Raw genomic sequence first — 23,590 nt, 5'->3', positions numbered from 1 at the left:
TCTGCTGACCATCTGCTATGGCTAATTCCCAGTGTGGACAAAGTTTCTGTATTGTCTGGAATCTCTGTTAGTTTCTGCATAATGGTTTCTTGTTTAATTGCAAGTTTTCCCTCCATCTTTCCTCTGTTTAGGTTCACAGAAGTGATGTTACAGTCGTAGTGTTCTTCATCATGCCAGCAAAGACGAACAATTTCAATGTGGAAACACTGAAAGGCCAGGCAGTACGAAAGCAACTCTGGTAATCACCATTCTCATTACTGCTCTTGAATGGTGAATTGAAGGGATAAGTGAATGGCTTTGGTGGAGAATAAGGCTCATTACTTTTCCTCTGGCTAAATGCAAGATAGTAAGTAACCTGAGTCCATTTGTGGGGAAGAGGGAGATAAGGATAATAAATTAGGGCAAGTATTTCCCCTTCCTTTTTCTAGTTTATTAACAAGGAACCTGATGCTCAATAGCTTTGCCCTTGTCACCATTTTTACCCCATGTAAAGTGAATGTTTAAATACTAGCATTCCAATCAGAAGGTTTGCATTTTGCACTCACTTGATATGGGTGTAAATGACAGCACCAGGTGTTGACAGTGGAGAATCAAGCCCTGGGTCTTTTGTCTGATCCTGATACTCACTTTGGACCACATCCTGCCTTTGATCTCTAGCAACACTCTTGGACATTTAACCTCTCTGACTCAATTTCCCCATTTGTAAAATGGTGTTGATACTTCCCACCTTTCTAAAGGACTCTGAGATCTGTGGATGAAAGGCACTATATAAGAAATGTGTACTAGTATTGTTATTAAATGTCTCAAAGGGTTATTTGGTGGCTCAGTTGATTAATATTAGTAAATTATTTTGAGATCCTTGAATGGTTCATACTCTAGAAATGCACAATAGTAACAGAAGTAGTATCCTTGGGATCACTGAACTGATCTAGTAGTTGCCATAGAGAACTAGAGAAAAATCAGAGAGAAAACTCAGATCAGATTTGTTCATCTGCCACAGTTTTCACATAGGAGTACCTTTATCAAGGGCATCCAACACACATTCTCTCTAGTCATCCCTCTAAAACCAGTTGCCTCAAAGACGCCATGCTTTATTAAATGGAAGGTTATTGCCCTCTTAAAAGAATACGTGAAACTTCCTGGGAGCTGTACCTATAGTTTTTCACAAGAACTGCTTCCCCAAAGCATCAGTCCTGTGCCTAGAAACACTGTAGCAGTGAAATCCTGGCCCCCTTGAAGCCAATGTGAGTTTGTCCATTGACTTCAGTGAGGCCAGGATTTCTCTCAAGGTCAGATGTAGGACACTTTGTGCTCTGTGAGAAGCAGCCATGTTTACAATAAGCATTTTGACCTCTTTTGTGTTTCTCAGAAAAAATGAAAAGGCAAAGTTTTTAAATTAAGAGAAACATACAAAGGGAAAACACTGGGGCTTGGCTGGGATGAACGGAAGAGCCTGTTGTAGCTACAGTATGTGGTCCCTGATTTTCCAGTGCAACTCAGGTTAAATTGATCCTATCTACCTCAGCTCAGCAAGCTAAAACCCTATAGAGTGCATTGTTCCTCAAGACATGCTATATCAGAGTATGTAGAGCACTGCTCCCACATACTCGAGCTTTAAACAGCCTTTGAGCAATCATATGTAGTACTGTAGTAATCATCATCTTAAGCTGCTGGATAAAAGGACCTGCCATCAGCATTACCTTGTAACACTAGCTGATATCATGGATGCCATGGAGATTAAATGCCAAAAGAGGTTGGCAGTAATCAGGGGATAGAAGTTGGCTGATCTGGGATATAAAGCCCCATCTTCCTGTGCTGTGAAATAAGCAGCCTATCCTATTTGAATGAGTTTCAGAGGCAGCTTGTGGCATGAATCCAGGTGGAGCCTTATTTAGCTTTCCTCACGCACCTCCCTTTGTTTTCTCCCCGTTCATCTCAAATATTCATTAGAAATGACCCCACGCTGCAAAGTTCAGATCAGAATCCAGTGTTCTGCAATGTTCAGTGGTGTTCAGATCCAAGGGTTTGGTTCAGCTCATTTTACAGACAGAGTAAATAACAAACTTCACATCTAGACTCTTCCGAACATTAAGAGTGGCAATCAGACTTGGCTCTGCCCACTGATAGGGTGGAAGCAAAAGAAACTCCATAGTCAAGGCTGCATTGAGATTCACACTTAAATCAGAAATAAATCCCCTCTTTTTCACACTTTGATTTAATTCAGCCTCCAAATTTAGCACAATAACTCTGCAGGAAGCCATTGGATTTTCCATGTAATTTTTTTTTAATTTACTAACTTTTGTAAGAGGAAAAACTGCTCAAAGCTCCCCTTTTGCAATGTTTCCTGCCAGACTTACTCTTTTGCCTTCCTCTAGCTAAGGGAACACATTCACAATGACTCCCAAATGTCTCTCACCCACATGCTCGGGGCTAGGACACTTCTGAAACAGGGTCAGAGAGATGGGGTCACACAGATTGAGTTGACTCAGAAGCAGAACTGCCATTTCTGGTTAACCCTGTGTGGCTTGCCGGAAGGTCACCCCAGTTTGATGGACCAGAGGTGAGCAGACTAACAGGGACTCTCACTAGGAAGGATCAAGACCTTCCAGGGAATGTGGGGTGGGGCCTGGATGAGGGGTAGAATGGACATGAAGGGGGAAAATATGTGGGGAAGGCATAGATGTTGGCATGGGGGCTGGAGAACAGTGCTGGTCAGTGGAACTCTCTGCTGAATCTCTGACCCCTGCTGTTCAGATTGGCACAGATTCCCTTCCTACACCCTTGGCCCCAATGCCCCTGCAGCTTCCCTGGCTTGATGCCCTTCCCACTCTTCCATGTACACCCCATAGCCCCATTCCACGTTTAAATGGTTAAAAATAGTTTTCATTCTTAAAAAGATTTAATTTATACACATGAAAAATAAACATTAGTAACAATGAGTGATAGTAAAAATGAATGAAATAGAGAAAACGTGTCATTCTAAATCCTGCCATAAATATGATGATGACCAGGAACACCAGGTTGTCACTTCATAGAGTCATAGAGCTTAAGGCCAGAAGGGCCCACCAGATCCTCGAGTCTGACCTCCTGTATAGCACAGACCACCAATGCCACCCAGCACCCATACACTAAATCCATCAACCAAACTTCAACTCTATCTTCTAAAGACGGTATAATTCTGAATGGTCACAAGCAACATACATTTTATATATTTACTGCACTGCAGAAAAACATACCTCACAGTAAGCATGGGCAGTCTGACACCAACCCTGTCTGTACTGAGGATATTTGTACTGATGTAGCTACACTGATGCAAATCCTCATTGCAGACACATTACATTGCTGTAATACGAGGCTTGCACCAATACAGTTCCCCTGGTTTAAAACTGGTGCAGCACATCCATGTTGGTTAAGAGGTGACGTGATTACAGTCTAAAAGTATCTACATGGGAACAAATATTTAATAATGGACTCTTCAGTCTAACAAAGAAAAATATAATCCAGTCCAATGGCTGAGAGTTGAAGCTAGACAAATTCAGACTGGAAATAAGGTGTAAATTTTTTAATGGTGAGAGTAATTAACCATCGGAACCATTTACCCACAGTCACCGTGGATTCTCCATCCCTGACCATTTTTAAATCAAGAGTGGATGTATTTTTAAAAGATCTGCTCTAGGAATTAGTTGAGGGAAGTTCTGTGGCCTGTGCTATACAGCGAGTCAGACTGGATGATCTCAGTGGTCCCTTCTGGCTGTGGAATCTATGAATCTATATGCTGGAGATTTGCACTGGTGTAGCCAACCTCGTATAAATATCACCAGGAGAGGCAAGTGCTAAGTTGTACACACCAATACAAAGCATAAACAGAACCATGCACAGTGTAATTTGTCAAAACCACCCTAACTCTATATTAATAGCGCACACAAACTGCATTTACTGCCAGTTAAGACTGTGGCAGGGTATGCCGCATCCACCTATAATTTTAAAAGCAGGGAAGTACGTTAAGGAAAAAGACTTCCGTATTCCTTTCCACCTTCATACTGCCTACTGCACTGTCAGTAACACAATCCAGTGCTCCTTTTTCATACCTCAGCCTCAGCACACTTGTATTGATCACACAACTTTAAGTGACTTCAGATGTTTTTATATCATTTATATCAATAGATAAGCACTAGAGCTGAGTAAATCATCGATTTTTCAGTTTGGAGAATTAAACAAACAAAATCTGTATTTTTAGAAAAAAAAAGTTTTGTTCTCACTTAAACTGTTTTTGGTTTTGTTTTTTTTAATTTGTTTGGGGTCATTTGGGGGTGTTTTTCACCTTTGTTAAAAAAAACTTAATTTGCTAACAAAATGACAGTTCAAAACAAAAAGTCAAAACATTTAATTCTGAAATGGCCGACCAATTTTAACTTTTTTCTTTCATTTCAAAACAAAATTGGATTTTTTTTTAAACTATTTGCTGAATTCAATCCCAATTCAGTCCAAATTCATGAATAGTTTGTGACCCAAAAATGCATTTTTCAGCTAATTTCCCATGTGCCAAAAAATAATTTGCCCAGCTGTAATCAGCACATCTGTCTGTCACACATTCCATGTGTTTGGGGAGTTATTTTGCCTTAAAGCTTCTGAGGTCACTGTTAAGGTTTTGCAGTTAGGTACCACTACACCCTAACTATCAGAGCACACAAACATCTAGGGGGGAATTTCCAAATGCAGAAAAGAGCAACTATGCACCCAACTCCCATGAACATCTTTGAAAAGCTTGCTCAGAACCATTAAAGGTAGAAGGGGTTGTGAGGTAGTGGCTGGTTATTCAGAGTGAAGGTGCAAATATGTACGTGTGGAAGGGAGGTGGTTGGGGCTGACAAGGGGAGCTATTTAGTGGGGATTAGAAGAGGTGTGAATGACTTACTTATTGCCTTGCATTTTATGATTTGTGTTGGTGGGGTATAGAGTCTAGCCACTGTAACCCAGGAGGCAACCAACAGCTGGGAGCTGGAATCCAATTTTTCCAAGGTTCAGGGTGTTCCAATAATATTTTTTTGCCTCAGGCTCATCGCTAATACTCAAAAAGCAAAAAGGCAGGAAAAGTCCCATTGAAGTATTTTATGACTTTACACTACCTTTGCTGTTTTTTGAGTGCAGTGCATTTAGCTGTACTTTATGTTCTGTGAAATGCCATCTAGTGGCTGGATTTGCTAACTGCAACTTGTCCTTAAAGGAGCTTTTCACTGGTGTGCAAAAGGGCTACAACCAGTGGCGTACTAACACCTATGCCGACAAGGCCTAGGCCTAGGGTGGCAAATTTGCAGGGGCGGCAAATTTATAATAGCAGCCAGAGGCTGCTTCCCCCGGCGCCGGTTCGCGGCCTCTGCCCCCGGCCCTGCCCCGCCCCTCCCTGCCCCTATTGGTCCCCTTCCCCAAATCCCTGCCCTGGCCCTGCCTCCTCTCCTGAGTGCGCCGCGTTCCCCCTTCGTCCCCCTCCTTTGCGAAGCTGTTTTGCGCACAAGCACTAGCAGGGAGAAGCAGGACCCGGCAGCGCGCTCATGGGAGGAGGCGGAGGCGAGCTGCGGTGGGGGGGCCGCGAGCTCCTGGGGGGTGGCAATTATTTCAGGGCCTAGGGGCGGCAAAATCATTAATCCGCCACAGGCTACAACAAAATGTTAAATGACGTAAATATTGTCTGGAGCAGATTTTATTATGAGTTTTCAACTTGGCCTAGGTTTGCCAAGAGGTTATCTGGTTTTCAAACCAATTTATCAGGAGGAACAGCTTGCGACTTATCTACAGTTTGTCCTATTCCTTGTTTTTGAAGGCTCTTGCGAGTGGGAATTTTAAAACAAACCTATTTCTTCTCTCTCTCTCTCTCTCTCTCTCTCTCTTTTCCCCCCTCGGTTAGGTTAAATTTAAAACCTCTCATCTTTGAAAAGTGTCGCATTTCACTGCTTTTTTCCACCCAAGACATTGCGGTGCTGTTTTTCTGTATCAGAGACATTAGTGATGTCTGTTTGTCAGAGCAAGGGATTGGGAAGCAAGCACTACCAATTTCTAGTCCTGCTTTTACCACTGACTTTGTTTTTGGCCTTGGGCAAATCTCTGTGGGTCATATCCTCAGCTGTGCTGAAATCACAGTCAGTATGGCTGAGAACTGGGGAAGGTGCCTTAGCTCCCTTTCTGCTTCCCCTGATCCTGGGTCCCCCTGCATAAGTTAGAGCACCAGCAGGAGCACTGTGTGTTCTGGCCCTCCCCCTGACATGTCCCATTTTCCATATTTATTTACTAGGGACACCGCACAATGTGTGAAAGAAAAATTTGGAAAGAAACTCTACGATGCACTACTGAAGTGAGTATGTAGGTCACTTTGTGTTGATATTGCAGAGGAGCCAGCTGTATCACCTGTGTTGTTTATATATGTGTATTATGGATGTAAGAAAAGAATTGGGAAGAGATAGGAACAAATCGTGTAATTAGGGATTTAGGAGATCCATGTTCAAGTCCCTGCTTCACAATAGACTTCCTGTGTGAGCTTGGGTAAGTCACTTAGGGTAACATTTTCAAAGGTGACTTAAACATTTAAGAACCTAAGTCTCAGTGAGAATGAATGGGATGCAGGCTCCTAAGTCACTTAGGTGCTTATGAAAATGTTATCCTTTGTCTGTCTGTCCCAGTTCCCCATTTAAAAAACGGGGATAGTAGTATTTCCCTACCTCACTGTGGTGTTGTGAGGATAAATACATTAAGGATTGTGGGGTATTATGGTAATGGGGCCATATAAGTAGCTTAGGTAGATAAAATACAGTGGAACTCCGATATGCTGAAACTTTGCTTATAGTAAAAAGGAAGAAAGTCTCTGTACTCCTTTATCAGGTCATACTCTCATTGATTTCAAAGAGAGCTTAGCCTGAGTTGGAAGATCTATATGATCCCAAATGCAAAAGATTGGGTTGGAAAAAACAACAAAAATAAAATGTCTATCAAAAATGGACACAATTTTTTAAACACTTTTTTGCCCTGTTTGGTTTCAGCTATAGAGCTGATTGGATTTTTTTTAAAATGAAAATGAAATTTTGACAAAAATATAGAAATAAAAGTTCATGACAGGTTTTGTGACTTGTTTTCTTTTTCAAATATTCCAAATACATCTAAGGGGGAATTGCAGCAAAGCTGTGAGGGGAGAAAGAGGACAGGATAGTCATGTGGATACAATATAGAGAAAACAGGAAAAAACTCTATAAAGACCTGATTCAAAGCTGATTGAAGAAGCTGGAAAGATGCCTGTTGACTTCAGTGAATTTTGGATCAGCTCTATTTGAGTTTCTTCATCTTCTCTGTGTAACTTTAACGCAAACTCTTAATCATAATTTCTGAAAAAAATGATGACAAGCCATTTGGCGATATACCCTGTCTGTATTGCCTTTGCAGGGGAGAAATTCCAGATTTGAACAAGATCCTTGACCGGGATGATGTAACCATTATGAAAAGAGCCATCTTTTCAACTCAGGTCAGAGAAAATAGTCATTACTTACACAGGTTTCAGAGTAGCAGCCGTGTTAGTCTGTATCCGCAAAAAGAAAAGGAGGACTTGTGGTACCTTAGAGACTAACAAATTTATTTGAGCATAAGCTTTCGTGAGCTACAGCTCCGATGAAGTGAGCTGTTGCTCACGAAAGCTTATGCTCAAATAAATTTGTTAGTCTCTAAGGTGCCAAAAGTCCGTCTTTTCTTATTACTTACACAGTTATTGGATGGAAAAGATAAACATGGTCATATATAAGGGTCATGTATCGTGAACAGGGATATGTATGAATTGGAGAATCATTTTCCATCATGTACGTTTCTCATACAGTCAATTTTTTAAACTCTGTGTTTTTTCCATTCTCTCTGTGTTTCTTTTTAAGAATTAGTATCAAACCATCCTAGCTACTTTTGGTAGCACAAGAGCACTCCCATCACCTGATGTATTTCCCTGAACTCCTTGGTCCTCTCCTTTTAGTAGTAAATTCAAATTCTTCACAATTCCTCGTCATACTACATCTCAGCCCTTGCTTTATTTCCATCCCTTCTTGATTCCTGGACTCTTCCATTTTTAACTGTGGGGATAATTAACCATTAAAACACCTTACCTTGGGGTGTGGGTGATTCTCCATCACTTACAATCTTTAAATCAAAATGGGTGTCTTTGTAAAAGATACTGTCTATTACAAGCAGAATTTACTGGGCTAGATTAAAGAATTATCAGGTAAAATCCTATGGCACTTGTTATGCAGTAGGTTGGACTAAATTATCACAATGATCCTTTCTGGCCTTAAATTCAAAGGGTGAAACCCTAGTCCTAATGAAATCAATGGCAAAACTCCCATTGACTTCAATGGGGCTGGGATTTCACCCTAAGACTCTATGTTAATGGATTCTTTGCCAGCAGTTTTTCATGCCTTGGTCAAAGTTTGCCTTTATTCTGATCTAGCGACAGTCTCTACCTCCAGTGACCACCCACAACATGATCGATGATTCCAATGACCCGATCCTCAATACCATCCGGCGCATTGGACTCTTCAATAACCGCACAGACAGAGTTAAGGTAAAATCTCTTTTTTTTCGTAATGGAATTTCATTAAACTACCTCATCCTAATTAGTTACTGTTGGAGGAAGTGTGGTTATTCTTACTAGAGATGTGTGGAACAAAATACCCAACACCTCTTTGAATAGCAACAGCCAGTCACTTTTTACAGACACCATCACCTGCTTATTACCCACAGAATTTCAAGTTAGGCATTTAATGTTAGGAGTGGTATAGCTGTTGTTAAAACATTCTAGACACAATTTTTAAAATCCTGGCCCCATTGAAATCAATGGCTAAATTTCCATTGACTTCTTTGAGGCTGGGATTTCACCTGATGGGCCTGCAGCCCAGTAAACCTTTATGTGTTGTTTACTCAAATCTAATAACAGGCCATATTATAAAGAGAGGAAAACAGCATCTTCCAACCCTTGCAATGAACATGAACCCCGTATATTTATGGTAGGCAAGCCCAGTAAAGGTTGAGCCCGTACTCCAAATGTCTCGTTCTGCCCACACTTCTGGGCAGGGTTCCCAAAGTGGGTGATGTGGCTTACATAGTCACCTTTAGTGTTATGTGGCTCAGAGAGGGATTGTGTCTCCTTGTAAGATCCCCTTTGGGGTAGTGTACCTAGGTACCACACCCGACTGCGGGCTGTGGCTAAATGCCGTACCCTAACTCAGGGATGGCCAAACTTACTGGTCCTCCGAGCCGCATACAACAATCTTCAGAAGTCGAGAGTCAAGGCACACCTACCGGGGGCTGGGGCTCAGGGCTTCAGCCCTGTGGGAGGTGCCTGATGGGGTTTGGGGCTTCAGGCCCACTCCTGCTGAAGCCCTGAGCCCCAGCAGGAACACCCCACAGATCTGAACCCCTAAGACTCCCCTCCCTGCTGGGCAGAAGCCCCTACCCCACCATCCCGCTGCAAGGTAGAGGTCCCAAGCTTCTCCACCTTCCCCCTCCCTCCCCAGCCTGGTAAGTGGAGAATTGGGGGGAGGTGTGGGGGGCTTCACAAGCTGCATTTTAGTGGTAAAAGAGCCACATGTGGCTCACAAGCCACAGTTTAGCCACCCCTGCCCTAACCCATAATGTTCAATTATGTTGTTTTTCTTATTAAAAAGAGGGGATGATGTCACCAATGAACCATCTGAAGATTAGTTTTAGATGTCAACAATATTTCCACAATAGGTTTATATGAAGAGATTATAAAAGAAAAGGTACCATGTATGTAGAGGGGTGAACATAATAGTGGCCATACTGGGTCAGACCAAAGGTCCATCTAGTCCGTATCCTGTCTTCTGACAGTGGCCAATGCCAGGTGCCCCAGAGGGAATGAACAGAAGAGGTAATCATCAAATGATCCATTCCCTGTCGCCCATACCCAGCTTCTGGCAAACAGAGTCTAGGGACACCATCCCTGTCCATTCTGGCTAATAGCCATTGATGGACCTATCCTCCATGAACTTATCTAGTTCTTTTTTGAACCCTCTTATAGTCTTGGCCTTCATAACATCCTCTGACAAGAAGTTCCACAGGTTGACTGTGCGTTGTGTGAAGAAATACTTCCTTTTGTTTCTTTTAAACCTGCTGCCTATTAATTTAATTTGGTGACCCCTAGTTCTTGTGTTATGAGAAGGAGTAAATAACACTTCCTTATTTACTTTCTCCACACCAGTCACGATTTTATAGACCTCTATCATACCCCCCCTTCGTCATCTCTTTTCAAGCTGAAAAGTCCCAGTCTTATTAATCTCCCCTCATACGGAAGCCGTTCCATACCCCTAATGATTTTTGTTGCCCTTTTCTGAAGCTTTTCCAAGTCCAATATATCTTTTTTGAGATGCGGCGACCACATCTGCACACAGTATTCAAGATGTGGGTGTACCATGGATTTATATAGAGGCAATATGATATTTTCTGCCTTATTATTAAGGCTACATTTATGTCACAGAGGTCACGGAATCCGTGACTTCCAGAGACCTCCCTGACATTCTCTGCTTCAGCCCCAGGGACTGCTGGACTCTAGCTGGCAGCCAGCGGGGCCCTGGCAGGGTTCCAGCAACAGGCGACAGCAGCGGCAGGGTCCCCTGCAAGGGTCCAGTGACAGGTGACTGACTCCTGAGGAGGCTCTCCTCAGCGTTCCAGGGATAGGCGACAGCCTCACACAGGGTGGGGGGGAAAGGGGAACATCTTGGGCGAGTGGCTGGAGGTGTCCCGTTTTCTCTGTGGGAAATATGGTCACCCTGCATCTTACAGCTGCGGTGTGCAGAGGGGGGTCCCCTGCAGCTTCCAGCTGCCCCGAGCAGAGTATGAACCCCACAGCTCCCAGCCACCACAGTGGTGGCGGGAAACCATGGAGCCACAGCAGCAAAAGCCACAGACAGGTTGCGGGCTCTGTGAATTTTTATTTATTGCCCATGACCTGTCCACGACTTTTCCTAAAAATAACTGTGACAAAATTTTAGCCTTACTTATTATCTATCCCTTTCTTAATGATTCCCAACATTCTGTTCGCTTTTTTGACTGCCGCTGCACACTGTGTGGATGTTTTCAGAGAACTATCCACAATGACTCCAAGATCTTTCTTGAGTGGCAACAGCCAATTTAGACCCCATCATTTTATATGTACAGTTGAGATTATGTTTTCCAATGTGCATTACTTTGCACTTATCAACATTGAATTTCATCTGCCATTTTGTTGCCCAGTCAACCAGTTTTGAGAGATCCTTTTGAAGCTCTTCACGGTCTGCTTGGCACTTAATTATCTTGAGCAATTTTGTATCATCTGCAAATTTTGCCACCTCACTGTTTATCCCTTTTTCCAGATCATTTATGAATACGTTGAATAGGACTGGCCCCAGTACAGATCCTTGGGGGGATACCACTATTGACCTCTCTCCATTCTGAAAACTGACCATTTATTCCTACCCTTTGTTTCCTATCTTTTAACCAGTTACCAGTCCATGAGAGGATCTTCCCTCTTATCCCATGACAGCTTACTTTGCGTAAGAGCCTTTGTTGAGGGACCTTGTCAAAGGCTTTCTGAAAATCTAAGTACACTATATCCACTGGATTCCCCCTTGTCCACATGCTTGTTGACCCCCTCAAAGAATTCTAATAGATTGGTGAGGCATGATTTCCCTTTACAAAAACCATGTTAACTGTTCCCCAACAAATTATGTTCATCTATGTGTCTGACAATTTTGTTCTTTACTATAGTTTCAAACAGTTTGACCAGTACTGAAGTCCGGCTTACCGGCCTGTAATTGCCAGGATCACCTCTGGAGCCCTTTTAAAAAATTGGTGCCACATTAGCTATCCTCCAGTCATTTGGTACAGAAGCTGATTTAAATAATAGGTTACAGACTACAGTTAATAGTTCTGCAATTTCACATTTGAGTTCCTTCAGAACTCTTAGGTGAATACCATCTGGTCCTGGTGACTTATTACTGTTTAATAAAATTATGAATGTTATCAAACTGGGCTTTGTACAAATAGAATTAGGGAGGGACACAGAAGGCAATGTCCAGATTTCTAGGGTTAGGCTAGAGCTGAAGGCACTAACTGCTTGATCTCTTATATAATTAAAAATACTGATTTTATTTTTCTTGCGGCTCTAATTTAAGTTTTGAATATCTAGGTGATATTACACCCAGAGTTCCTGTCTTCAACAAGTCCATTATTACCCATGGACTATGAAGATTTTGTCAGAGGCTGCCATTTGGGGGTGTTTCCCTCATACTATGAGCCTTGGGGTTATACTCCAGGTAAGCAATCTTTAGGTTGACTGTTGTCAGAATTTTAATATGCATTTTACCACTCGGGGCATTTAAAAAGATGGAGTAGCTTGCCATTCAGTTTCTACTGTATTGATGTAAGAATGCTTTTGACTCTGTTTCCTCTCTGTTACAAAGCTTCTGCTGATGGCAGAGTTCTTAGATCAGATTTTTAGCTGGTGTAAATTGGCATTGCTCCATTGACCGAAAACCACCCAGCATTGTCCCTGCTTTGGACCCTGACTTTCCCACAATCACATGTAACCTTTCTGTCTGCTGTAGCATCAGAAGACAAATCCATTTTGTATGCCGTAACACCAAGAATCCACCCTTAAAAAAAGAGATTTGGAGGAAAGTATATATTGCACTAATGAGGCAAGAAAATAGACACAACCCAAAATGCCCTCAGCTGGTGTAATTTGACATAACTGCATTGATTTCAATGGTGTGATGCACATTTACACTATCTGGTCATAATATTTTCACAGTCTGCTGGATATTTCTGTTGGTATTTACCATGAACACTTAAAAGTAGCAATAGAGACCAAGGACTCAGTACATGCACTGGACATCGGTGGAGCTCACAGAGACCAATTTTCATGACAGCCTGGCATATGATCAAGAGTTTTGGAAGAAGGCTATAAAAATGGCCAACCACGAATAGGGAAGTGGCAAAAATGAAGACGACAACTTACAAGTAGTAACAGATAAGCCTCATAGGATTAAGGTGAGAGATTTAAAGGCGCAGTGGCAGTCAGGTTTTCAACCTAGGAATTAGGGCCCAGATGCTCTAAGATATTTTGGTGCCTAACTCCCATTGTGCCCAAATATCTTTGAGGATCTAGGGCTAAGTGCCTAACTTCCATTTGTGCCTTTGAAAATATCTCCCTTAGTTTGGGTGCTTATCTGAAGCATATCTGTAGTTAGCCAATGCATCTGAGTAGAAATCTCACAAGCTCAAGCTTTCTCAGACAATGTTTAATACTTCCTGTTTTCTGTTCCAACAGGGTCACAATTATCTGGCTGTATTTCAGCACTTTCTCCTCTTGTCCCGGCCCAAACCAGGATACGGGGGGAAAAAATTGTGAGAGCTGGGGAAGATTTTGATGTTAGACTTTAGATTAGCTTAACACAGAAAAGTTTGGCTGGTACTCAGTTTGAGGAAGTAGTTCTGCTTATCCTAATGGGTTACCCATATGTATCTCCCAAGAATAAAAACAGACCCTTGATGGATTTTTAGTTTCATCCTAATCCTAAATTCTATATCTGATATCAGTCCTATTGTCATATAGGTTTTTCTAATGGCATTTTAAGTGTTAGATCTAACATGTCTGATTTAAACTGTATGCTGCTTTGTACAGGGAACATGCCTTCCTTTACGGAAGAACCTGTTGGTGCTCAATACATAATAATAAGAATTATTTTATTTATTTATTTATTTATTATCACTAATAGTAATAAAAGGGGAACACAATTTGATATCATATTTATGATTTATAGCACAATTTGCGCTGCAGCTACTGTATAATTGGAAAAATAATTAGATAGAATTGCTTTGAAATCATATTTTTATGATTTTTCTCCCTGTGACCTAAGATACAGAACCCAGTTTACAAATATGGGAGATTAATTCTGAGGCCGAAGTCCTGCATTTGGGCAGTTAGATTTGCAAATATGTACATGAAATGAGCATGTGCACACAGCAGGTGCCAATTTCAAAGCCAAAGGAAGGGTCTGGACATTGCATTTAGGCTCCCACATGTGAACACTGGGCTCACAGAGGGTATTCATTGGAGCTAGCTGGAAAATAGAAATAAGTGCTTGCAAAAAAAAATGGGAAACAAATTTCCATTTCTCATCAAAATGTCACTTTCTTTGAACTTTTCTGATTGAATGGCAGCGGGGGCAAAAATCATGATGGCTTTTCATTGAAATCTTCTGACCAGCTCTGGCACTGACAGGGCTTTACATCATTCTATTTTTTGTTTCTATCCACTCAAGATGAAACCTAGCCAAGCACATTGACATGAAATCTCTTTTTATGTCTCTTTCGGTAGCTGAATGCACTGTGATGGGCATTCCCAGTGTGACCACAAACCTCTCTGGATTTGGCTGTTTCATGCAGGAGCATGTAGCTGACCCAGCTGCTTATGGTGAGCTTGTTAACAGTGCTTCAAAACTCATCCCATTTCGGAACCCAACTAACCAGTTGTTTTGTGACTGTGCATATTGCACTTTCTCTCCTTGCTGAATAAAGATCATTGATGGACAAACCCCAAAGTTCAGCTATTTGGTTTGAATTGAAAGTTTAGGTGTTTATCCAAAACCTTTCCAGTTCTTCTCTGTCCTGTCTTTTTTTAACCCAGCTAGCTCGTTAGCCCTTCTTCCAACTCAACTATCTCCTTCCTTCAATCCCTTCCAATTAGACTATATATTAGTCTTTCTAAGGGAGTGGTGGAAATCTGCCTCTGCTTTAAGACTCCGTGATGGATTTACTGGGATAGCAGCAACGGTTTGTGGAGTCCATGAAAGAGAGAGGATAACTTGACTAAACCAAACTGAGATTATTTACAATAATGCCCCTTTAAAGCAATTTTATGATGTAATGGGGCCTTAATATAAATGAGAATCAAGGCCCACATCCTTGAAATCAATCTGAGATAGGTGCCTAAATACCTTAAGATCTGTCCCATAGCCCCGAATCTTCAAAGAAGGAGGTTGAAAAAGAACAAGATGTTGGCACATCATAAAGATACTGCATTACAGAATTTGATGTGCATGAGCAAAGGCCTATTTGCAAATCCTTATAACTCTCATGGATCACAACCAATTTTCACCAAACTTCCAAAAAGTACATGCGTGTCTATGGCTTTACTGCAAAAATAGGTATTTCCGTGGAGATAGCTGTCTGCCTGTAAAATCCTAGTAGCGACAAAGCACTATAGTTTTACCCATTGTTGTGAGTCATGTTCAACCACAGATGCTGGATAAAGTGTCGACCTTGACTAGCAACACTGAGGTAATCATTACCTGTGCCTTGTCTCCACTAGGATTTTACATTGAGATAGCTAACTCAAGTTAGCTGTCTCAATGTAAAAACACACCATCTTTTGCAGAGAAGACAGCCTGTGTCATAGGGACTATCTCTTGTCTGCCAAATTTCACACCACTACCGCACACCACTGAGCCACCATAGGTATTCAAAAAAGGTAGCAATTTTTTTTATAATGGAAAAGTGAATTTTTTTTACCACACAAAAGCACTTGCACCATTTTTGCACAGACTTTAAAACAATAAAAGCTGTCCTGAGCTGAGAACAGATCTGCTAAATTTCAGCCTGAAAGGTAAAAAATCAAAAGCATTTCTCACCAGCTGCTGAAATGACCTGTTAGAATGGAAACACTTGTCACTCCTTGCTCCACTTATTAAAAAACAACCTGTTATATTTAAAAGATTATGTGTAAAGAAAGATAGAAATTAAATTTAAAAGGTCAAAAGCTCGCTTCCATACCTGTTCAGCTGCAACTTTGTTTTTGTCCTCAGGCATTTACATAGTTGACAGGAGGTACCGCTCTCCTGATGAGTCATGTAACCAGCTGACTCAGTTCTTGTATGGATTTTGCCAGCAGTCACGGCGTCAGAGGATCATCCAGAGAAATCGAACTGAGAGGCTCTCAGACCTACTGGATTGGAGATATTTAGGAAGGGTATATGAATGTGTTTAGTGGGTATATAACAAGCCGTTGGCCCAAACACACATCCACCACAATGGTTATTGGGGATAAAATCTGTCATCATTAGCACCAAGGCCCCAATTCAGGGAAGTCTCCCTTTTAACTTACAGTTAAGCATGTGCTCAAGTACCCACTTATTCCCAAGCTGAGGAATCACCTTGATCTGCTTGTTTCAAGAAGGAGCCAAACACAATGTGGTCCTTATGCTCCCAAGCACAAAGACTGCACAAGGCTAGTGCCACTGGCAGCATGAGCCTCTCCAAACTGGACAATGGAGAGTGGGCATTATACCATTTTCAGGGATGGTGCAGCAGCATCGCTTGACCTTGAGAGGCATTGGATGGGCGTTGCACCCAAGTGATTTCAGCGCAAAAGTGTAATTGACTTTCAATTAGATTTGTGCTCCCAAGTCACCTAGGCATTTTTGAAAATCCCACCTATTACCTACCTGCCTAAAATACCATTGGGATTCTGCACCATTCCCAAATCAGGACTGTGCTGTGAAAGCCAAATAACACCCATAGCCTACTACAGAGAATGATGCAATACCACACATTAGCCAGGGGGAGGTATATCCGTATTCTAAAGTCCACAGGTGAAGAGATGAGTAAAATGTACCACTGCTTTAATTACTATGTGCCTTATCCTGCATTGGGATCCGTCTGGGAGGACCTTATGTCCATGTGGATCCTATTACAGGATCACAGCCTGTCACAGTAAACTCTCATTTCAGTGTGGGCTCTTGTGCAAACCTCATGGAGTTTGAAGTACTGCAAAATTGTCAGACTGGTTTTTTGAATTTGCAAAACCATGTCAGTCACAAATCTATTCTCCTTACAATGTCTTCATTTTGAAGGATGAGTCAGTTTTAACATGTGTACTGTATGTACTGTGTTACAATATTACATTCATGAGCAGAAATAAATAAATAAATAAATATTTCCACTCAGGAAAGAAACCTGTGCTATATTTTTAGGGATAAAAGAATCACCCCACCCCCACCAGAAAACTAGACTGGCTGAAGTGGGTGCCCTAGTCCATTCTATCTCACTTTTGTGAGATTAAGGAGTATCTTCACTGAAGCCAAAGAAGCAGATTCTGCCCAGTTACTCCAGTATAAATCTCTCAGGATTTGATCATTACTTCAGTGCAATGTGTCCAGAGTTTCACAAGGGCCATCCAAACTGGGTTAGCCTCAGTTAAAGATTCATTCAATCTTTTGTCAGTGTCTTCTTTGAGAAGACAATAGTGTTACTTTCCCTCTCACTGCCTAAATGTGCCCAAGTCTTCATTGGGTTTTTGCACATGTAGACCTCTGTTTTCTATTGCAGTACTACATGCATGCCAGGCACCTGGCTCTGAGCAGAACTTTCCCAGATAAATTTGAGATGGAACCAAATGCTCCACCAAAGGTATGTCTATCCTTATAGGTGATTTTTGTCTGCATTTAATTACTGTTTTGAGAGAGAAAAAGAGAGGACAGATGAACAATGTTTGGTTTAACCTAAGAGCGTAAAGAACTCAATATACTTTATTACAGTTAAGTTTTACCAAATTCTGATAGAGTGTATGGATGCCCAGTAGAAAACCCCATGAACTAGAATGTGGGGCCAGATTCTCAGCTGGTGCACATTAACTTTGATGGAACTATGCCAATTTAGGCCAGCTGGAGATCTGGCCTGTTTGGTAGAAACTGATAATTTCTATTTTTGCTCCCCATAAAACCCATAGGAAGGCTGCTTTGCAGGCCCTCTGCAACAGGAGCTTTGAAGGGGCATTCTGGAAAAGGGTCTAGGGGCAAGGAGGCAGGGTCTGCAAATTGATGCACATATACGCCCTGACCCAGCCTCTCTGCATATTCTCATGCAAATTATTTGTACTTCTGGCAGGAATAGTCTGAATAGTTCACAGGAGGGGAAGGCTGAGGATGGAGTAAAGCCACACATTCAATCTACTTTTGTAGCATACTGCATATATATGGCCCCCATTTGGGGAGGCATTATGCTCAGTTCTAAATTTAGGAGCCAGGTTATTTAAAACCTAATCAAGGCACTTCATATGGCAATTCATTTTTTAAAAATAACAGCTAGTGATGGGGGCCCAAACCAAAACCCTTGATCCGGATTTGGATCTGGGTTGGCAATTGTGAACACTCAAAAATTTAGGAAAGTTCAGACTGAAGTTTTATTTCAGCTCATACGCACCTACGTTCAGGAGTATTCAGGTTAGGGGGTTCGATTCTATCCCTCATATTGATATCTGAGAGGGATTTTTCAAGCTGTTGCACTAATGTAAATCCAGTAATTCCACTAACCAGTTTACTTAGTGTAAATGGAAAATTTATCCTGGAAGTTTTGAGAATCTTGAAGTTGATGAGAGTTGGTTAAGGTTAGGGGTAAGGTTAGTGTTGGCACCTCACAATAGATGGGCTTGGACCACGTATTTTGGTTTTGGACCGAAAATTTAGATTTCAGTCAATCTCTATTAATAATAAAGGTTTATGAAACGCGGGGGAATTTTAAAGGGAAAGACAGAAGACACTTCTGAGACCAATTACCTCATAAAAAATTAGAATATTGATCTACTTCATTGTTTTGCATTTTGCTACATTTTATAGCTGCTGCAGGGGGAGTTAAATTCAGTGTTTTGAAATTAACATGCATATTAGGGAGCTGGATTAATACTATTTTAGAACTCCTTCCAGACTATTAAGAGTTAAAGAGCATGACAGAAGACTTCGGAAACCTAGATTGCAATAAGATGTTAGAGCTGATTTATGATATGGCCTTGGTGTTATAATAATTTAGCCATGTGTGCAAAACCAGCCTTGAACTCCTCCAAAGATACGGGGAGTTGAAGGTTGTACCATATCTTATTCAAAAGGTAGTTTTCTGTAGATTGGCTATAAGGTCTCAGATGTCAGATTATAATACAGTAACTCCTCACTTAACGTTGTAGTTACGTTCCTGAAAAATGCGACTTTAAGCAAAATGATGTTAAGCAAATCAAATTTCCCCATAAGAATTAATGTAAATAGGGGAGGCTAGGTTCCAGGAAAAAAATTTTCACCAGACAAAAAACTGTATTTATACACACACACACACACACACACACACACACACACACACACACACAGTATAAGTTTTAAACAAACAATTTAATACAGTACACAGCAATGATGATTGTAAAGCTTGGTTGAGGTGGTGAAGTTAGAGGGTGGGATATTTCCCAGGGAATGCCTTCCTGCTAAATGATGAACTAGCACTTGGCTGAGCCCTCAAGGGTTAACACATTGTTGTTAATGCAGCCTCACACTCTACAAGGCAGCACGAATGGAGGGAGGGGGGACTGCATGGCAGACAGAGACGCACACCCTTTGTGTGGGAGAGAGAGAGAATTGCGCATTGCCCCTTTAAGTACGCTGACACCATTCTAAGTACAGGTTTCAGAGTAACAGCCGTGTTAATCTAAGTACATTGCCTTTAAAAAGATCAAGAAGTTGAGACAGCAGCTGTGGCCAGCAAGCTCCTTCCATCCTGAACCCTGTCCTGTCCTCCCCCTGCTCTATATGGAGATGGGGTAAGCGGGGGGCAGGAGTAGAGGGGAGGGGGACACCCTGACATTAGCCCTCTCTTCTCCCCTCCCTTGCACAGCAAGCAGGAGGCTCCTGGGAGCAGCTCCAAGGCAGAGGGCAGGAGCAGCACATGGCAGTGGAGGGAGGGACGGCTGAACTGCCAGCAATTGGTAGCCTGCTGGGTGGCTGCCGCACAGGGAACTTCAGGGAGGGGGGAGCTGGTAGAGGGGCTGCCAGTCCACCCTGGTTCCAAGTCCCCACCAGCCAGCTGCAATGGGCTGCTCTTCCTCCAAGCAGAGGATAAAGCACGCGGCGTTAGAAGGGAGCATTGCACAACTTTAAGCGAGCATGTTCCCCCATTGATCAGCAACGTGACAACGTTAACCAGGACGACTTTAAGTGAGGAGTTCCTGTACTTAAAGCTGAGAAGGGTATTTTGCATACAATCCTTATTTTTAACTACTAAAAATATTCCTCTTAGGGCGAAACTTTTCACACCAAGGGTTAACTTTTCAAAAAGCTAGACTCTGCTTTGTGGGGTGCAAATAGTGTTATGTGAGCAGCTAAGTACCTTAGGGGTGCCTGAAAGTACCTGCATGAACCAAAGTGAACTTGCAGTGAAATACAGGCACAACTCCAAGTGTGAAAACAGAGGCCTGACAAAGGCTTCACTTTTTGAATGATCTTTAATCCGTTTGAAACTGAATTTTATTTTTTGTAGGGTTTGACGAACTGTATGTAGATTTGGGGGAATTTTGGCCATTCTGAGTTACCAGATGGAAAATGAGCAGAACTCTTAATTTACAGATGCTTCTTTTGTTTTCCCACATCACTCCATTTTAAAACATGCAGCTCTGTATTGCCATGAAGAATATGGACTTTTCCTGTTAAAATTTTATTTAAAATTCGCAGGTGCCTGGGCTAGATCATGCCTGACAGGCATGGCCTGGGGATAAAACAAATTGCACTGCTGCAGAGAGAGAGCCCCAGGATGCCTCCACGAGCTACTTGTCAAGATAGGGGAGCACACCATTGCTATACTCCTTACGGGCTGCAGCTTACTCCCCCTGCTGCATCAGTATGGTTCTGCAGGCCAGGGCTGAGAGTGCTAGGGTGTGCTGGGCCCCAGAGGGGAAGGAAAAGGACAGACCCTGCACTCTTCAGAATTCTGCCTGGCCCTTATGTAGGCTACACAGCAGATGGGGAACACCTCCATCCCACTTCACTTAGTTTTCATATGGCTCCTCCGTGTAAGTTGCATCAACTTTGACTCCCTATCACACAGGCAGTAAATAGACCGAAGGGAGTCTAAGTTTGGTGTATGGGGCAAGTGTAGCCTTCATTACCTTATACACAGGGACCTACCACACTCACAGCGATGAAAAACACGTCGCAGACCATGAAATCTGGTCCTTTGTGTACTTTTACCCTACACTATACAGATTTTCACGGGGGAGACTAGCATTTCTCAAATTGGGGGTTCTGACTCAAAAAAGAGTTGCGGGGGCGGCGGTCACAAGATTATCTTGTTGGGGGGGGGGTCACGTTATTGCCACCCTTACTTTTGTGCTGCCTTCAGAGCTGAGCATCCAGACAGTAGCGGCTGTTGGCCAGGTGCCCAGCTCTCAAGGCAGCGCCCCGCCAGCAGCAGTAAGTAAGGGTGGCAATGCCATGCCATGCCACCCTTACTGCTACGCTGCTGCCTTCAGAGCTGAGTGGTGGGAGAGTGGTGGCTGCTGACTGAGGGCCCAGCTCTGCAGGCAGCAGCGCAGAAGTAAGGGTGGCATAGTATGATATTGCCAGCCTTACTTCTGCGCTGCTGATGGCGGCGGGCTCTGCCTTCAGAGCTGGGCTGCCGGCCAGCAGCTGCCGCTCTCCAGCTGCCCAGCTCTGAAGTCAGCACCACCGCCAGCAGCAGCACAGAAGTAAGGGTAGCAGTACCCCCTACAATAACCTTGTGACCACCCTCCCCAACTCCTTTTTTGGGTCAGGACCTGTACAATTACAACACTGTGAAATTTCATTTTTAAATAGTTGAAATCATGAAATTTACTATTTTTAAAATCTTATGACCATGAAATTAACCAAAATGGACCATGAATTTGGTAGGGCCCTACTTGTACATCATCTTTGCCTTGGCCCTCTGGATATATTGACTTATCGTCACTCTGTGTAACTAAACTAGCTGTGCTGGTGTAATGTTTATTTGTTGCTTATGTCTCTGGCAGACGGAAGGTTTCAGGTACCCCAGGCCTTCATCAGTACCACCATCGCCTTCTGTCTCTCAGCATTCCAGTCCTCATCATAGCGAGGATGAAGATGAGGATGAAAGATACGATGAGGATAAAGAGGCCGAAAGAGACAGGCAAAACATAAAGTCACCTTTTTCCCTCGGAGCACTGCCACAAGGAAAGAAAAAGCAGTATGGAGAATATAGGAACTGAATTCCTTTGCTGTCACCGCAACATGGTCTTCATCCACTAAAGAGCATCCAAGTGTAGGCTAGTCAATCTCTGTGTTAAGGGCAGTACAGTGTGGTTAGGGAATCTTAAACAGACATTACTTTGGTTAAACTATTTGAAAACCTAATTATATTTTTCCTTACAAGTAAATGGTAATTCTCCTCTCTACCTTGAAGGTAGAAGACGAGATTTTTCAAAGCTTATTTAACCTAGAGAATGTGACAAGCTCTGTGTGATAGCTCCAGCTAGATCACACATCCCGTAGATCAGATTTTTGTCTGTGTAATTATTTGAATTTAGCTGTAATCCATGAAGACAGGTCCATTATAGTCATTCCAAATGAATACCCTACTCCCATCTCTCTCTCTCCCCTTGCAAACAGACACCACCTTTGAGCCCTGAACTGGAACATTTTGAAGAACTCGTTACCTGGGAAAACCTTGGCAGGGTTAAAAAAAAAAAAAAAAATGTTGAAAAGAAAATGGTTTGTTTTTCTTCTGCTGTTTCTCCTATTCTAAATCTGCATCATTTTCCGAATGTTTTTAAAGTGCACAGAAATCTCTTGGTGCTGCTTGTGGGAAAATTATCTGGTGTTACTCCGTGGGCATTTGCATTTTCAGATGAAGTCATCTGATGGAGTTGTCTAGAGCCACAAAAAACAGCCCACTTTTTTCTGGTTTCTTTTGAATGCTCTGTCTTACTGCATTTTTACTCTCTCCGCTGAGGTTTGCTGATGAAGTTTGGGGAGAAAAATTAATGTGATTTGGCTCAAGCAAGCTATAAAATTCCTGAAAATGATTCCTTGCCTCTGTGAATAAATCCACATGCCACATTGTGATGGGATTACAGTGTTTTCAAAAATCTAAATTTTAAAGGTGATGACCTTAGCTCTATCTGTTAATGGGAAATTTCCAGGACAAGATGACCTCCTATAGAACTGCCTGAGTTAGCAGTGCTCATTAGTTAGCTGTGGTACCACCAGAGACAACTGAGGTCAGGGCGCTTTTTTGCTAGACATTGTGCAGTCATATAATGAGAGAGAGACTGTGAGCTCTTCCAGTCAAGGACTAAGTAGACAAACTGTAAGAGGGGAAACAAAGGCACAGAGTGGTGCACTGACTCACTCAAAATCACCACACAGCAGATCATCAGCAGAAAGGGGAACAGAACCCAGGTCTCCAGAGTCCTAGTCCAGAGCTCTATTCAGCAGACAAGACTGCCCCTTCTTTTTGTAATGCAGAGAAAATAAATGGGCCCAGCTCTTGTACCCTCCATACTAAATGTGGGAGGTTGCCCTTTAAAATATCTGACCAAACCCCTCAAATGAAAGGTGCAACACCAAAAAAAATAAGAGGAGTGAACTTGAAATAATGAGTAGTGCTTTCCTGTAAGGTGCAATGCTATGTCAAAGTCTGCCCTGACTTACCCTGGTCCCATAGAACCCTAATGAGTTCAGCATGCAAGCCAAGGCAGCATTGTCTG

At 42.3% G+C, this 23,590-nt stretch overlaps 1 protein-coding gene across 1 annotated transcript in view; it reads left to right on the top strand.

Moving 5' to 3' along the window:
- GYS2 (glycogen synthase 2) overlaps nt 1–22,943 on the top strand; it is a 69,720-nt gene extending 46,777 nt beyond the window's left edge. The window contains exons 8-16 of the mRNA XM_037889743.2: nt 132–238; nt 6,287–6,346; nt 7,426–7,504; nt 8,468–8,581; nt 12,203–12,329; nt 14,396–14,491; nt 15,882–16,045; nt 17,404–17,484; nt 21,875–22,943. Of these exons, the coding sequence (XP_037745671.1) occupies nt 132–238; nt 6,287–6,346; nt 7,426–7,504; nt 8,468–8,581; nt 12,203–12,329; nt 14,396–14,491; nt 15,882–16,045; nt 17,404–17,484; nt 21,875–22,090 (1,044 nt within the window). The 3' untranslated portion in view covers nt 22,091–22,943. The remainder of the gene's footprint in view (nt 1–131; nt 239–6,286; nt 6,347–7,425; nt 7,505–8,467; nt 8,582–12,202; nt 12,330–14,395; nt 14,492–15,881; nt 16,046–17,403; nt 17,485–21,874) is intronic.
- Nucleotides 22,944–23,590: the final 647 nt, after the last annotated feature.

Source organism: Chelonia mydas, chromosome 1, assembly GCF_015237465.2.
Source record: "Chelonia mydas isolate rCheMyd1 chromosome 1, rCheMyd1.pri.v2, whole genome shotgun sequence".
In the NCBI taxonomy this organism is placed as follows: domain Eukaryota; kingdom Metazoa; phylum Chordata; order Testudines; family Cheloniidae; genus Chelonia; species Chelonia mydas.
The sequence above is the reverse complement of the archived record's forward strand: the minus strand, read 5'-3'. Positions and strand labels throughout refer to the sequence as shown.